The sequence below is a fragment of the Sorex araneus genome, chromosome 9 (genome assembly GCF_027595985.1).
Source record: "Sorex araneus isolate mSorAra2 chromosome 9, mSorAra2.pri, whole genome shotgun sequence".
NCBI classification, from domain to species: Eukaryota; Metazoa; Chordata; class Mammalia; order Eulipotyphla; family Soricidae; genus Sorex; species Sorex araneus.
Window position 1 is genome coordinate 67,910,829 of NC_073310.1, and position 16,168 is coordinate 67,926,996.

A 16,168-nucleotide genomic window follows, 5' to 3' on the forward strand; every position below is an offset into this window, starting at 1 on the left:
GCTGCTCCTGCAGCCCAGGCCCTGTGGGGTCACCGTGTCTGACCCGATGGCAGCATGCCGTGGTTCTCCTCCGAGAGCGGGCCCAGGCTGGAAAGAGGCTGAATCGCAGGTCAGGGTTGGACTCACCATGTGCTCAGGGCTCACCGCCGAGGGGTGCTGGCCGGGGGGCAGTCCTGAGAGCTGTGGCCGCATATCCGTGGGCGCCGGCCCACACAGCCTGCCCTTCCTGGCCTGGCCACGAGCTTCACGCGTGTCCCGAGACTGAGGGGATCAGGCCTTCGTCAGCCCGGACTGTTGGTGACTGAATGCCCTCACTGGGAGGCTTGGGGCGGTGCCTGGCGGGCTCACGAGCTCCTCCATGTCTGTGGGGGGGACTAGGTCGTGCCTGGGACGGAAGCAGGGTCCGTCACACCCGCCCCGCGACCCCCCTGCTCTGGACGAGAGGGCTGATGGCGCAGGGGTTCCTCTGCACTGGGGGTGGCGGGAACAAGGCGGTGGCTTGTCCCGCAGGCTTGGTGCGACTTTCGGTGAGGGGTCTCTTCCGGGGGGCGCACCACCTTCTCGCTCACGTGCCTTTTTCTCGGGTAAACAAGCTGGGCGGGGGCGGGTCTGACTCCCTCCATGGTCCCCTCCTCATGACCTCACCTCACCCTGTAGCCCCACCTCCAACTGCCAACGTGTGTGTGTGTGTGTGTGTGTGACAGTGTGGTGTGTGTGTGTGTGTGTGTGTGTGTTGGGGCGGGTGTTGCCACGACGTCCCCTCTGGTCCGCAGCCAGGAGCTACAGGAGTAACCCCGGGCACTGGTTTCCCGCTCGCGTCCCCAGATGCTGTCAGCTTCCGCTCCCAGTTGTCATCGGCTGGAAAAGCTCTGGCCGGTGCTGGCCAGTGCTCTGCGGGCACCCGGGGACCCTCCACTCTCAGGTTTCTGTCTCCCATCCTTTCTCATCTCAGCATCGATCTTGACTTTACAAACAGATGATGGTGGTCCAGACGGACTCTAGCCGGCGAGTAGGGGTCTCTTCAGGCGTGTTCCGAGGTTGTAGTCGACCCAGTGCTCCGTGCTAATTGTCAATAGCAACAGCTGCTGCTTCTAAGCTCCAGAGGCTTTTACGTGATCTAGGCCACATAGAGGCCCAGTGAACTGGAAGTCTGTACCCATGTTCCCTTGTTGACGTTCGATGTTTTACTCTTTATCATGGACTGCCTGTTCACCTAGCAAGGTTCTGAAAGTGGGGAGAACAAGTGAATACCAGAAGGGGGCGAAGAGCCACAGGCCAAAGGCTCCCAGACCAGAGGTGGATTCTGTCTCTTGGGGGGAAAGAGTGCCTCTCCACACACACACACACACACACACACACACACACACACACACACACACACACACACACACACACATACACACACCACACACACACCCCACACACACATACCTGAAACTCCCCTCTGTGAACACATACCCCCCCACTCCTCCTACACACATGCACACACACATAAACTCCTCCTACATGGACACACACACACAAACTCCTCCTACATGCACACACACAAACTCCTCCTACATGCACACACACACAAACTCCCCCTACATGCACACACACACACAAACTCCTCCTACACACACACACACAAACTCCTCCTACATGCACACACACACACAAACTCCCCCTACGTGCACACACACACACACAAACTCCCCCTACGTGTGCACACACACACAAACTCCTCCTACATGCACACACACACAAACTCCTCCTACATGCACACACACACACAAACTCCTCCTACATGCACACACACACAAACTCCTCCTACATGCACACACACACAAACTCCCCCTACATGCACACACACACACACAAACTCCCCCTACACACACACACAAATTCCCCCTACACACACACACACACACACACACACACACATACCCAACCCCTCCTCCCCACACACACGCTCTCCCCTGGCTGAGCGGCCCCTCCTGAGAACATCCTGTTTGGATCCCAACAGAAGGCCAAGCCCTTGATGACTGACTTCTCGGTCAAGTCGACCATCATTTCCCGCTATGCTTTCACCACGGTCACCTGCAGAGTCCTCAACAGGGCATCTGAGGACCAGGAGATGAACTTCCAGATGCAGATCCCCGCCGCCGCCTTCATCACCAACTTCACCATGTAGGACGACGGCCTCCCTCCGCCCCGCAGCCGAGAAAGGATGAGGAACAGATGCGTGCCCCAAGGAGGGGTGGCTCACGCAGGGCGGCTGGCAGGCGGGAAGGGGGCTTGTTGGGGCCTAGAGGGGGCTGGTTCAGAGGCTCAGCTGGTGGCTGGGATGAACGGCCTTGGTTACAATGTGTTTCTTTTTCTGAAAGAAAAGCAAAGTGATGCAGGGGCGGGTGGGCTTGAGGGCCGTCTGGAGAGCCCCTGGTGGCCGCCTGCCCCCTCCTTCCCCTGGACGGTTTCCTGCCACAGGGGAGCCCGGGCTGGAACCTGTCCCTTGGCCCCAGAGAGGTTTCCGGAGTCGTTACGATCCTGTGCCCTTGTTCCCGTGCAGAAGGCTGGAGACACACCTGCCCCCTGTGTTTCAGGCTCCTCGGAGACAAGGTGTATCAGGGCGAAATCAAAGAGAAAGGGAAGAAAAGTGATGCGGAGGTCAAAGAGAAAAGGAACAGAACCACAGAGGACAGTGGGTAAGTGCGGCTCAGTGAGCACTGCGGACCCTCAGCAGAGCACGTGTTCTCTCTGCTTTCCCGAGTGTTGACCTCTGTTCCGTTTTTATTATGACCAAATGTAGTTGTGTTTCGGGTTAATGATATAATAATAGACAAGGGTTTATGATAAAAAAATAAATAAACTTTTCCCTTCCCGTTCTTCTGGCCTGATGCCCCAGAGCGCTCACTTGTAATATTTCTGTGGTTATTTTTATAGTTTCCTTTCCAAATAGTGAGAGCCCTGCTTTCTAAGGGTGTCTTCTCTGCTGACTCTCTGCCATGCTGAATTCTGCTGCGAGAATTCAGCATGTTTGCAATACTTCCACTGTCTTTCTGTGTTCTGGACTTTTATCTTCTTCCTTTCCCACCATCTGAAGTCATGTTGCATCACCCCAGATAGCCCAGCTGTCTGACACTTCAACCTAGCTTTCTTCTTCTATTTTCAGAGGTCATATTTTCTTACATAACTGTAGGTGTTTGCTCTGTCAACTATTAGCATGACTGTAATAATATTACATTGTTTCCCTTATAACTGACTCAAAGTCCAGAAGAAGGACACATAGTGTTGGTTTGCAGGTCTGTGCATTTCTTTGCCTGCGCAGAGGATACTAAGATTCTCTTTCCCTCTCCCACAGCCCATCTGGGGGAAAGTGACCTCAGTGTCCAGCGAGCATGCGTGAATGTGCCCTTGGTTTGGCTCCCTGAAAGGATGTAGTTTTGAGAAAGTTCACGCTCTAAAAGCGTAGACCCTTAGAAACTTTGCTTTTGATATCCTACTAGTGAGGGCACAACATTTGTCTTTGGAAGATGTGAACTGTGGGTTTACATTAGTTTTTGTCTGTTTGCTTCTTGGGTTCTTATTGGGGGGCGAGGGAGCACCACCTCCAGCTATGCTCAGGGCTTACTCTGTGCTCAGTGCTCAGGGATCACTCGGTTTTGTTTGCTTTTTTAAAAAAAATTGAATTACCATGAGATACAGTTACAAAGCTTTCATGTTTGAGTTTCAGTCATACAATGATCGAACACCCATCCCTCCACCAGTGCACATTCTCCATCACCAATGTCCCCGGTATCCCCATCTCGCCCCTCCCCCGCCTCTATGCAGACAGTTTTCCCTATTCTCTCTCTCTCTGTCTCTCTCTCTCTGTCTCTGTCTCTCTCTGTCTCTCTCTGTCTCCCTCTCTCTCTCTCTCTCTTTCTCTCTCTCTGTCTCTCTCTGTCTCTCTCTCTCTTTCTCTCTCTCTCTGTCTCTCTCTGTCTCCCTCTCTCTCTCTCTCTCTCTTTCTCTCTCTCTCTCGTTTAGGGAATTATGGTTTGCAATACAGATACTGAGAGGCCATCACATTTGGTTCTTTATCTATTTTCATCCCCCATCCCGAGTGACCCCTCCAGCCATCATTGACTTCGTGACAGTGACAGGCATCGCTCCTGGTGGTGCTCAGGGACCCCCTGCAGAGCAGAGCTGGGGATTGAACTCAGGTCGCCGTGTGCAAGACAGCTGCCTTGCTCACTCTCACTCTCAGATCTCTCCACCCCTGTGGGTTCATTTGATACAGAAAAGCAACTAAGGTCCCCCCATCCTATATCATAATCCTTCGGTGTAGGATTGTGAGGCCCAGAAGCCCACCTTTATTCTAATGGCATCATTTCTAAGGACATCGGACCCTCGCTGGCCTCTCAGAAGGGCTGATGGAGGTACTGTCCGCAGCCCGGCAGACATTATCCGCCACACTACTGGCCACTCCCCCGGCTGTCCGACCCTCGTGTCCAGCTGTGAGGAACCGGGGGTACACTACACCCTATGCTGATAGGGGGCTGGAATATTATTTTATTGGGCTTCTCGGTGGGTCCCAAGTAGTCTTTATAGATGGAGTTTTCCCCCTGGATTTTCTTTCCCTAACCTTTCATAATTTGTTCACACTGTTGCCATGCCTTTGTTTAGTTGCATCTCGATATATAAATTTGTTTCCACTCAAGTGTCTAGCTGTCCTGCTTGTTTCTTGCTAATGCACACTGATTCGTGTCTCTCGCTGCATCTCGTGGGACTCAGATCCCACTGGAAGGGGTGGCAGTGCGGTGTTCATTTCTACAGCCAGTGGCGTCAGGCCGTGGCAGGACTCATTAAGGCTACCCTGGCGGCACATGGTCCCAGCGGGGAGTGGAACACTTCCGTGGCTTTCCCCAGTGTCCCCGCCTGACACTGTGTTCCTGGGGCTGTGCGCACGCCTTCTTTACAGTCCGACCTCCTCTCATGGCTCTGGCCTTTGCTTTGCTGGCGGGTTTCCACAGTGGCGTTCTGCGAGCGGGTGTGGCACGCAGACTCCCCGGCACTCCAGGGGGACCTGCTGTGTGTGGGGCAGCAGCGCCCACTCTTGGAGGGACGCCCTCTGCTGTCCTGCATCCAGGACCGTGGCGGTGCCTGGGCGTGGCCTGACACCATCCCTCTGCCATTCTCTCTGCCCTCCATCTCAAAACTGACCACAGTGGCCCTGGGTGCCCTCAGCGGGTCTTGGCTAATCCTCGTGCTCTGTCTGGCTGTCCACCCTCGATGTCACGGACCCACACACCTCAGCCCCCTCGCCCTGTAGCAGTCTCCCACCCCCTGCACGTCCATCTGAGCCCCCTCCTCGCCCGATACCCTCTGGATGGTGCTCGCTTCTCCTTCCCCCTTGCTCTGCGGGACCCCCGGGTCTCCCTGATGCCCTAGACATGCCCTGCGTGCTCAGCCCATCCCTGGGGTCGCTATGGAGAGGACTCGACTTCCAGGAGTGCTCAGGGCCTTCACACTGCCTCGGCCGCTTCTCCCATGGCCAGAGTCCGTCCCTAGGATGCCCGGCTTCTCTCTTGGCGCGGGAGGGACTCGCCCCCGCGCCCGCCCACCCATCTGTGCTCTCTTCTCTCTTCCTCCAGGGAGAAAGGGACCGAGTCGTTCCGAGTGTCCGTGGTGGTGCCCAGCAAGGACCAGGTGTCACTGCAGCTCAGCTACGAGGAGCTGCTGCAGCGGCGGCTGGGCAAGTACCAGCACGTGGTCAGCGTGCGGCCGCAGCAGCTGGTGGGGAGGCTGACGGTGGAGGTGAATGTTCTGGAACAGTCGGGCCTCGTGGCGCTGGAGGTGCCGGGGCTGCAAAACAGCCGGCAGAAGGGCAGCGGGCGGGCCGAAGGTGAGTGGGGCCGGCGGGGTCAGGCACCTTCTGGGGCAGCGGGAGGCGGGTCTCCAGAAGGCGGGCGGGGTGGGCGGAGCGGGAGAGCCACGCCGCGCACGCACCAGGAGGGCGGACGTAAGAGCTGTCGCCTGCGGAGGTCTCCTGGGCCTGCAGTCAGGCGGCAACAGCGCAAATTCCGGGGCCTGGCGGCGCTCGCAGACGGGGGTTGTCGCAGACGGCACCTGGCAGCCCCCGCGGCCCCGAGCGAGGGGCAGTTTCTCTCACGCGCCGGGGCTGCTGCTGTGTGGACTCGGGTCTTGGCCACCCGCCGACGTGGCCCCGGAAGCAGCAGAGTGTGGGCGGGCCTCGTGCTGGTGGCCCCTCTCAGGAGACGCTGAGCAGACCCCGCCACCTGGGCCCGGAGCCCGGACATGCCTGCGGCCCCGCTGCCACCCCCGCGTCACCTTCGCCCCTTCCTCGCATTCAGCGAGTTCTTCCAACAAACACAGGGCCGCTCTCTTAAACGCGTCTTGATCCTCTGTTACTCTCTTCCTCCTGTTCTTCCTTCTGCTCTAACCTCTCGGGCGTGTTGCCTGCGGGGTCACGCGTGACGCCTGGAGAAGGGTTGGTGTCCGGCTGTCTGAAAGCAGCAGTGGCTTGCGTTGTTTCACGTGTGGCTGTGGGCGGGGCAGGGGACGGAGCAAGTGATGGGCAGTGGGACGACGTGCAGAAGCTCCTGGATGCTTGACGGGGCTCGGGATGCTTTGGGGGTGACGGTGGGTGGGTGCGTGAGTCCCGGGGTGGGGGGAGCTGTTTACCGTGCATAGGATTCAGGGCGTGGCCAACCCGCAGAGGAGTTTTTCCATGCCATTGATCCCTTGGGAACTCTTGTTTTCGCTCAAGAAAAATCACTCTCCAGGCTGGTTGCTGGAGATCAGAGAACAGCCTCCCCGAGCACGGGGGCATCGCAGAGAAAGAATCCTCTGACGCCGGGGCCAGCGCCCTCCGCCTCGGCTTTGTTCTGTCCAGCACAGGGCCCGGGCGTGCGCGTCTGCCCGGGACCGGGAGTTTCCCGCAGAACCCTGACGCAGGCCCGCTCGCCGCGCTGTGAGCTGGCGTCTGGCCAGAGCATTCCAGGGGAGATCTGGCCGGGGTAGGAAATCAGTTTCTGGAATCTCCCTAAGCCGGTCCTGGGCCCCGGGGCTGTCCCTGAGCCGCAGATCCTGATAAGGAAGGAGGCTGCGGGCCTGAGGACCCCGCCTGCACCTCCCCCGTCAGGCTGTCCCTCACCCGAGTCTCAGGAGCCAGGCGGCTGAGGCCCCGGTGAGCCCAGAAACGTGACGTTGGCAGGGTGGGGTTTGTATTCTGGGTCTCTCCCTGGTGGTATAGGGAGCTAAAAAGGAGCCGCTTAGCCCCACCCCGCCTCAGTTTACCTGCCTGCTGTGGGTGCAGTGTCCAGGTTGGCGTCCGGCCAGGTCAGAGCAGTCTCCACTTGGAAGGGGTGTCTCTCCTGTCTGCGCGGTTCACTCAGCTGCCTCAGAACCGCCAGGTGCAAGCCCCTGTACTTCAGGGGGTCAGCTCTGACAGTAATCCAGGCTCTTTGGACCAACACTGAGATAGTCTGAAGGCAGGAGACGAATGTGCTCCCTGGGGCTGCGGTGACGACCCTCCAGCCCTCTCCTTCTCTGACCCCCACGACCTCCACCCTAGAATTACTTCCCTTGCCACAATTCTGGGTTTTTGTTGGAGAAGAAAATATGTGGGATTATGGGATTTGGCCAGGGATCACTCCTGGCAGGGCTGGGGGGCCCTACGCAGCCCAGCCGTGAGGGTCAGCCCAGGGTCCGCAGCTCGCAAGGCAAGTGTTGTTCTTTCTGCGGCCCTGTGGCAGATTCTGGTCTCCCTGGAGCCTGGAAGCAGGGCAAAATGACATCAGCTGAGCCAGGAGCAGGACATCTGCCTTGGCCTGGTCACTCCGCACCAGTCCCTCAGCTGCCGGACAGCTGCCTGCAGAGGCCCGAGGAAAGGCCGACGCCACCCCCTCCCATGCCCCAGGAGAACTGGATTCCTGGGCCAGTCTCATGAGGAACTGAAAATACCCAAGTGCTTTTAGCACACTTATTTGTAGCATTGAGGAATGATGTTCTTTCTTCTACACAAACAGTTTTGACTCTAAGTTTTACAGTTTACCCCCTCGTTGATCCTTTGTTTGAAAAAACAAAAAAATCCTATTGAATCTTGTTTGGCCGGGTGAAAAATGGACTCATTTAACACACTTTTTTTGGTAGTGTGTTTGCGTTTTGTGCAACTGTGATCAACATTCCATTTCAGAACAATTCTGCCACCCTGAAGGGACCAGAGATTTTTTTGACTCCCGGGTGGTCCCCACTTGGTCCCACCCCAGCCCTGGGCACCCGTGACCCCCTCCCACCCTGCAGATGCCAGAGATCAGTGCTGCCAGCTGTGGCTTTCGAGGTCCTAGGTGGTGCCCGGGCGCCAGCCAGGCCCAGAGCCCCCAGTCGTAGGAGGGTCTGGGGTGCTGACCACGACCAGTGACCTCCAGAAGCCTCCCTGAAGGGAAACCAGCGGCTCCCTTGATCCCAGGGGCCTGCAGCCCACACTGCCTTTGGACCCCAGTTAAAAATATGCGTGTCCACATCTCCCCCTGGAAGCAGGCCACGGGGCATGACTCACCGCGGTGGGAAAGAACCTCTCCTGCCTCTCTCCGCGCCCCCGTGTCCAGCCCCGCAGCGGGGGACGTGGAGGGTGGGGCGAGGGTGCAGCCTCTGCTGGTGGGAGGGGGGCTCCCAGCCGCTCAGAGAAGGCAGGCGTGACCCAAGGGTGCGTCCCGGCAGTTGCCTGCCCCCTGCCTCTGCCGGCACCGTCTGCTGTATCCACTCTGCCCTCCTCCTGGACCAGGGAAGGCCCAGCCAGAACCCCGCCTGGGCCCGCTCCCTCCAGGTGTCTCCTCAGGAAGCCCCCCGCCCCCCGCCCCAGGGCCGTCATCAGCCTGAACTTCTGCGGAGAGCCACCAGGACCCCCAGCAGCAGTGAGGGACAGCCCCCTCCCGCCCCCGCAGCCGCATACCCTCAAGGGCTGCGCCGCCCAACCCACGGCCCTCAGAGCGCGATGTCCAGGAGCAGGACTTCTCAACCTGTGGCCACTCGAGACCCCTTTCTGCCCGAGAACTCGTCAGGGCACCGTGTGTGGGCATAGAGTGGGCATATGCACAGCAAGTTTGATTAATGGTAAAGAACTCGATTTCAAGACACACGGTGACGTGACAGCCAGCGGTGCCCGGGGTGGCCTGTGGCCCGGAGACTTCGGTTTCCTCTGCTCCGTCCCCCTCCCACCTGGCTGTCCGGGGGCCAAGGCCACTGCTGGCTGTGTCCTGGGCATCTCGCGGGCTCGCCGCTGTGGAGTGACCAGTCCCCCACGCACTGTCTGCTGAGAATCCCAGCTCGTGTCCTTCACTGGCTCGTTTCCACATTGTGCTGGGACTCTGACAGCTGAGGGGCCGGGACTCGGTCCCCGAAGGTGCGTCTCTAAAGCCCGATCTCTCCCTTTGCCCAGCGGCCGGGCCGGTGTCAGAGGCCGTCTCAGCATCTGCCCCACTGCCCAGACACACTCGTCGCCGGGGAATCCCCCTGCCCGCCGGGCTGTCCACAGCCTGTCGCCCTGCTGTAGGCTGCATGGTCCCGTGCCAGCGGCTCTGTTTGTCCGGGGGCCCGTGTCCCCGCAGCTGGACGGCAGGGCCCTGCTTGGCCTCTGTCCACTCGCCGGGAAACCGGGGTGAGGATTCCCAGCCGTGTCCGCCGCGTTCCTGAGTCCTGAGTCACTTGGCTCCCGGCGTGGCTTTGTTTTGAGTGTGTGTGTGTGTGAGAGCCCAGGCCGGTCGGTCTGTCCGGTCTCTGGGGCCGGGCCTGAGAGCAGGAGGGCGGGTGGGCTTCTCCTGCCCCTTGGCTTTGGGGGGCAGCCACGGAGTCTGGGGACCGTCCCAGGAGATGCCCTTTGGCAGGTGACGGGGGTTTCCGGGTTTTCCTGCAGCGGGGGCTGAAGGCAGAGGGGAGGGTCCTTCCCAGTGCCCTTCCAGAGGAAACACTGAGTGGACAGCGCCGACCTTCAGCCCGCTGGGGGCTTGCGTGTGGCATTGCCTCCGTGCTGAGCACGGACTGGCGTGTACGTCCTCACTCCGCCCTGGAGCGGCGGCCTCACCAGTGGCCCCGGGCCCTTGAGTTCGCTAGTAAAGAGACATGGCGGCCAGTGGGCCATCCGGCTGGGGGTAAGACTGCCGCCCGTGGGGTTGACCAGTTGGCCCACCAATCTCTCAGCTTGTTCCCTTGTCCCAGACAGAAGCTCCAGCCTTCAGCCCTTCCCAGATGCCCCCCCCCACTCCGGGCCCCCCAGTTCTGTCAAGGAAACCGAGTGTTTCCCAAAATGGGCGCCGCTGGCACTGAGGGTCTACAGCCTGTAGTAGGGCCACTTTCCGTTACTTGTAGGTAGGAGTAAGGAAGTAGATTTCGGGGGCAGGGGGGATTTTGCTCTCTGTGAAGGGGGCAGCGGTGGGCCGGGTGGAGCCTCTGGGCTGGATCCTGCCCAGAAGAGCTGCTTGTTCCACTGGGCACGGTGGCCTGGCCTGGGGCTGAAGCTCGGCCCTGCAGGGTGGAGTGGCTCCCTGGCCCAGTGTCCACCCACCGGGAAGGGGACAAGGCGAAGGGGCTCCTCCCCCTCTCGGCGGCCAGACACTGGGCTCGGCCTGGGGAGTGCTGGAGCTGCCAGCGCCCCCCAGCATTGTTTCTCCACGGCCCCCGTCCCACTGGACACCCACCGCTGCCCATTGGGGGTGTCCTAGGGGAAAGCTCCCCGGAAGGTTGAGTCCGAGGTACCTCACCCCCTGCCCCCCCCCCCCCCCCCCCGTTCTCTGCATGAGCAGTTGTGGCCCTGGGCTTGGAGTCCCCCATGGGAGTCTCACTCTCACCCTCAGCTGTTCTCAGTTCCAGAATGTTCCTTCTGTCGGCTGCTCCCAGTATCTTCTCTGGACAGAGCAATTTGAGGGGGGTGGCGCCTACTTTGGGGTCAGCTGCCCCTCGTGCCTGGGAGGCCATGGTACCCTGGCCAGCCCCACAGGAAGACTCAGCATTGCCAGAGGAGCAGCTCACAGAAGCTGTTTTGCTAAGAAATCCTGGAAAAGGGCCGGAGCAATAGTACGGTGGGGAGGGCGTTTGCCTTGCATGTGGCCAACATGGTTCAATCCCTGGCATCCCATTTGGTCCCCCGAGCACCACCAGGACTAATTCCTGAGTGCAGAGCCAAGAGTAACACCTGAGCATTGCCAGGTATAGCCCAAAAATAGCAAAAAAAAAAAAAAAAGAAAGAAGTCTGGGCAAACTCTACTTAAGTTTGATTTCCTTTTGGGTGGGGTGAAGGATTGAGCCACACTCATGGTGCTTGGGGCTGACTCCTGTCTCTGTGCTCCAGATTCACTCCTGGCAGTGCTCCGGGGACCAGTTGTGGTACCTGGGACTGGAGTGGGTTGGCTCCGTGCCCGTCTTCCTGTCTGGCTCTCCACCTACACTCCAGACTGGGATGGTTTGGGGGGGGTGTGCCTCGCCGGGCACCCCAGTGTGCTCGGGTAGGACGGACACTGGGTGTGTCCGGCTCGGCTCCAGAATGGGAAAACACGAGCATTCGTGATGGGGTCCCCTTCCTGAGAGAACCCCTCCTCTCGGGATCGCTTGCCTCCTGTCCGGGCTAATCACCTCTGCTGGATGCACCCCTCTCCCCTGGGGCCTCACAGGTGCTGCCCGCCGGCCCCACGCCTGCGGGAAACAGGACAGGAACACCACCATAGTGAGGGGCTTCTGCTCTCTGACCTTTCACCTCCCACCTGTAGGCTGTGCGTCAGAAGTGGCTTCCTTTGTCCTCGGGTGGTGGGCCCGGAGGGGATTCAGCCTGTGAGTCACGGTGACAGCCCGGGCCAGACGTTTCCAAGTACTCTCACGCACGGCCTTCCTGGCGGCACCTGGGGAACACTTCGGACCCCTCCCTTGAAAATAAACAAACGGGGAGCACTGTCACGCAAGTCCCTGTGATTTCCAGGAGGTTCTCAGATAGCTGCTAACACCACTATACCTTCTTTTGGTTTGTCTTTGAGCCATACCTAGGAATGCTCAGGGGTTACTCCTGGCTCGGTGCTCAGGGGACCCTGTGGGATGCCAGGGATCGAACCTGGGTTGGCCTCGTGCCAGGCAAGCCCCTCCCCGAGGTGCTGTCGCTCCTGCCCCTCCGTTGTACTTGGTGGGCTGTTCTGGACGCACACACCTCGGTTCCCGTGCTCCTTCGGTCAGGCTGTGGGCATGCCAGCAAGGGCTGGGGGCCACCCCTTGCTCTGTGCTCAGGAGTCACCCAGGTGGTGCTAGGGATGGGGGTCAGGGACTGGGAATCCAGCTGGGGTCCGCGGCATGCGAGGAGGCTCCCAAGTCCTGCCCTTTCCCCAGCCCCGCTGCTGGGCTCTCTGCACCCCAGCCCGGGCTGTGGGGCCTGGAGCACTGTGTTCAGAGAGATTGAGCGCGAGCACTGTTTCCCACAAGTTGTCTCCCAGGCCAGATGAAGTGGGTGTGGCCCGGCTCCTGGAGGGCCGAGCCCGGGAGGCTGACCCTCATGGCCTCCGCTTCGTGCCCCGAGGCCTCTCAGCCTTGCCATGTGCTTGCGCCCGAATCCCACGCCCATTCCATGGAGTGAGTTCCCGTGGGCCAACAGGACGGACGGACGGACAGACGGATGGACAGTCGCAGATCTGTGGACTGGGTGGACACTGCGGCAGCTTCCGGGGCCAGGAGCGTGTCTGGGAGGGGGGCTGAGATTGGGGCCCCGTAGGGTGGTGACCAGACCCTCGGGGGCACCGGGGCCTGCTCAGACGCCGCCGTTGCCTCCGTGTCCTATAGCGGGGGCCTGACCGAGGACACAAGGCCTCTGACGGCTGGCGGGGGTCTCGGGAGGGGGTGAGGCCTGAGCCTGCTGGTTGCTGACCGTCCCTCCCATGGGTCAGCACATTCCCAGCATTGCCCACTGACAGCCTCTCCTGCGTGGTGGGCTCAGCCGGGGGCCCGGCCTCTGTCCCCGAGGGCGGGCAAGGTCATCTGCGGGAGGGCTGGGGCCAGCAGCTGTGGGCGGCCTGCACGAGCCTTACAGAGTCATTTTTCCCTGCTATAATGGAGGACTTGATCTAGAGAGAGGACGCTGGGCATCTCCCAGCAACTATTTCTGGAGGGGAGTAGGGTGGATAATGGAAAACTCTCTGGGCCGCAGTGAACGGTGCTTGGCTGGTGGGCGTCGGCCCAGCAGGCCAGAAGCTTCTCGTCCAGAGGCCACGTCCCCAGCGGGAGAGTAAAAGAAGCCCATTTAGAGGCTGTTCATGAATTTTCATCATGGACCGGCGAAGGCGAAGGGAAACCCAAACAATGATACTCTCTCCTCCCCGCTGCGTGTCAGAGAGCCTGCATCACGGCAAGGGAAACCAGACTTACAATCCCAGCGCTCTCATGCACGCGCAAGGCCGCCGCTCGGAGAGCTGGGGAGAGCGTCTCGGGGAGAGAGAGCTGAAAGCAGAAGGAGTTGGGCCGATGGTCTGGAGCACCAGGTGGAGAGAGGGGAGAGCGTGAGGGTGCAGTCCAGGGGCACCCTCGCATTGCGGAGGCCTCTTACGGTCCCTGTGGAAGAGCCAGAACCCTCTAGAAGGCTGGTTCAGACCGAAAGGTCTGGGCTGCACTGCCGGGGGGCTGGTGATGGGGTCAAGAATTTGGGCAAGTTTCAGACGCGCCGACGGAGGACGGCCCCAGGGCCCTTAGTTCACTCACGGGCGTTGGGCACCGCGTGGCCAAGGGCCCAGACAGTGCAGCTCTGAGCAGGTTGCTCGTCCGGACCCTCAGCCGCCCTGACGCCCGCCAGCAGAGGGGTCCTCCGGGGAGCAGCTGAGGCCCCAGGGCCCTGCGCACATGACGCCTCAGGGAGCAGCCGTTCTGTCTCCAGCTCCCAGCGGGCTTCCGCTCCTGAAACAGGGTCTCCGCCAGGGGCACGCGGCTCCTGGCACAGCAGCCCCCGACTTCCGGCCTCTCCGCCCAGCAGGTCCCACCCCGGGGCCAGCCCTGTCGGACGCCGGTGGCCGTGGAGAAGTCGCTCTGCTCTCCAGCCCGAAATTTCATCACGCTCACGGCCGACACTCCCTCACGATGCCTCGGTCTGTCCGGGCTGTGGGAGCCCCTGGCCGTCCGGCCTGGCACGCCCCACGCCTCACGTGTCGTGTCTGCTTTTTCCGTCGCTGCTCCCCTTCGCTCTAGGCCCTGCCCTTGGTGTGTGCTTGGGTTGATAACAACCTTCGAAGCACGACTGCCTCCCGCGTGCGCACGACCACCGCAAGCCCCTCCCCAGTGCAAGAGGGCAAACTAGTCGTCCGGTCTGTGCGTGAGTGAACCCAGGCCCAGTGACCTGGCCAGACACGTGGTGGTGGGGCGCAGAGCCAGTGCACTCACTCACTGATCCCCGGGCTCCGTGACGGTAGCCAGCGTGGGCCGTTCTTGCTCTCCTGCGCCAGCCTAGCTCGGAACACAGAGGCCCCTTTGTCTGCAAGGACCTTCTTGTCCCTGGCCTCTTCCTTCCTCTGGCTCAATGACGTCATCAAGCAGGATGGACAAGAGTGTGGCCTTGTCAGTGCAATTTGGTGAAATGCCACGGAAGTCCCCTCCCCTCTGCTCTCAGATGAGACCCTGGGCTGCGGGCATGCTTTCTTTCATCCGGGCTTTTCTGCTTGCCATCCCTCCAGAACCTTCTAGAACCACTGCCTTTGCTAAGCTAGGTAACAGAGGGACCACTTCTGTCTGGCCTAAAAACTACCCTGAGATCTCTTTCTGCCTCGCTGAAGAGAATGTCCAGGCTGACTTTGAACGGAATGTTGACCGGTACCCTTCACAGAAGGAAGCTTATTCTGATGCGTTAATTGCCTTGGCCAGTCTGTATCTCATTTCCTTGCTTAGTTTTCTAATTGAAGATGGGAAACCACCGGTCAGCATGCCAGGGGGTTGATTTAAATAGATTTAAAGACGTATTCAGACGCCTTGCTGATTTTGACTCAGGAATATCTGGGGGAAAGTCTCCGTGGTGCTGAGGGTGACGAGTTCCCCACTGCACTTTCCTGCTCTTTGTGAGGTGGGCACTGTAGGGGTGGCCCCCGGGCCTTCCAATGACCACTGGCCCTGTTATAGCTGGGACTGGACCCTGGAGTACCTGAGCCCCAAACGAAAAAAGTAGCACACCCGGGAGGGAGTTTGCCTTGCACACGACTGACCCACGTTCGATCCCCGGCCACCCATAGGGTCCCCCAGGCACTGCCAGGAGCGATTCCTGAGTGCAGAGCCAGGAGGAACCCCTGAGCATCGCTGCTGTGGCCCAAAAGCAAAAAAATAAATAAAAAAGAGAAAGAAAGAGAGAGAGAAAGAGAGAAAGAGAGAAAGAAAGAAAGAGAGAAAGAAAGAAAGAAAGAAAGAAAGAAAGAAAGAAAGAAAGAAAGAAAGAAAGAAAGAAAGAAAGAAAGAAAGAAAGGAAGGAAGAAAAAGAAAGAAAGAAAGAAAGAAAGAAAGAAAGGAAGGAAGGAAGAAAGAAAGAGAAAGAAAGAAAGAAAGAAAGAAAGAAAGAAAGAAAGAAAGAAAGAAAGAAAGAGAGAAAGAAAGAAAGAAAGAAAGAAAGAGAGAGAGAGAGAAGCTGGAGAAGCTGATCATGAAGCCAGAAAGAGACAATTCTCAGGAATATCAGCCCCCCCCCACGCACACATACACAGACCTGCACACATGCACACACAGACATACATACACATAAAGGCACACACACAGCATTAGAAGAAAGGGGGACAGAGATAGAACATCAGTTGTAGATAAAATGGAATTAAACCCGAAGTAATGTGGGAAGTTTGGATGGACAAACTAACCGTTTCCAGATATTCTCAGATATTCTCTGAGCAAACCGGGCAACGAAAATGCCAACTGGGCATGTGACAATAAGCTGTCGACATTAATTTATGGTAATAGTTGATGGTCATACTAAAATATTAAGAGATTAATTTGGAAATATTTATGAATAATTATGAAAGATGACAAGATGCAAACACAGTGACCTAGGACTGGTGCAGTGCTGGCCGTGACCCACCCAGACCGCGGGCCTGGGGCCTTATTTTGCGGTCCTACTTTTGCTTCTCTAACATCCCCAGGGGCTGGGGGTTATTCAGCGGCTGGAGCATGGGTGTTAGATACGGCCGCTCCTCCCGGGCTGCTC

General features: G+C 58.9%; 1 protein-coding gene across 2 annotated transcripts in view; it reads left to right on the forward strand.

Moving 5' to 3' along the window:
• Positions 1 to 16,168, forward strand: part of ITIH5 (inter-alpha-trypsin inhibitor heavy chain 5) — a 41,665-nt gene that overhangs the window by 14,295 nt on the left and 11,202 nt on the right. For both annotated transcript variants that reach the window (XM_055146680.1, XM_055146681.1), the window contains 3 exons: positions 2,006 to 2,169; positions 2,583 to 2,684; positions 5,616 to 5,866. In XM_055146680.1, the coding sequence (XP_055002655.1) occupies positions 2,006 to 2,169; positions 2,583 to 2,684; positions 5,616 to 5,866 (517 nt within the window). The remainder of the gene's footprint in view (positions 1 to 2,005; positions 2,170 to 2,582; positions 2,685 to 5,615; positions 5,867 to 16,168) is intronic.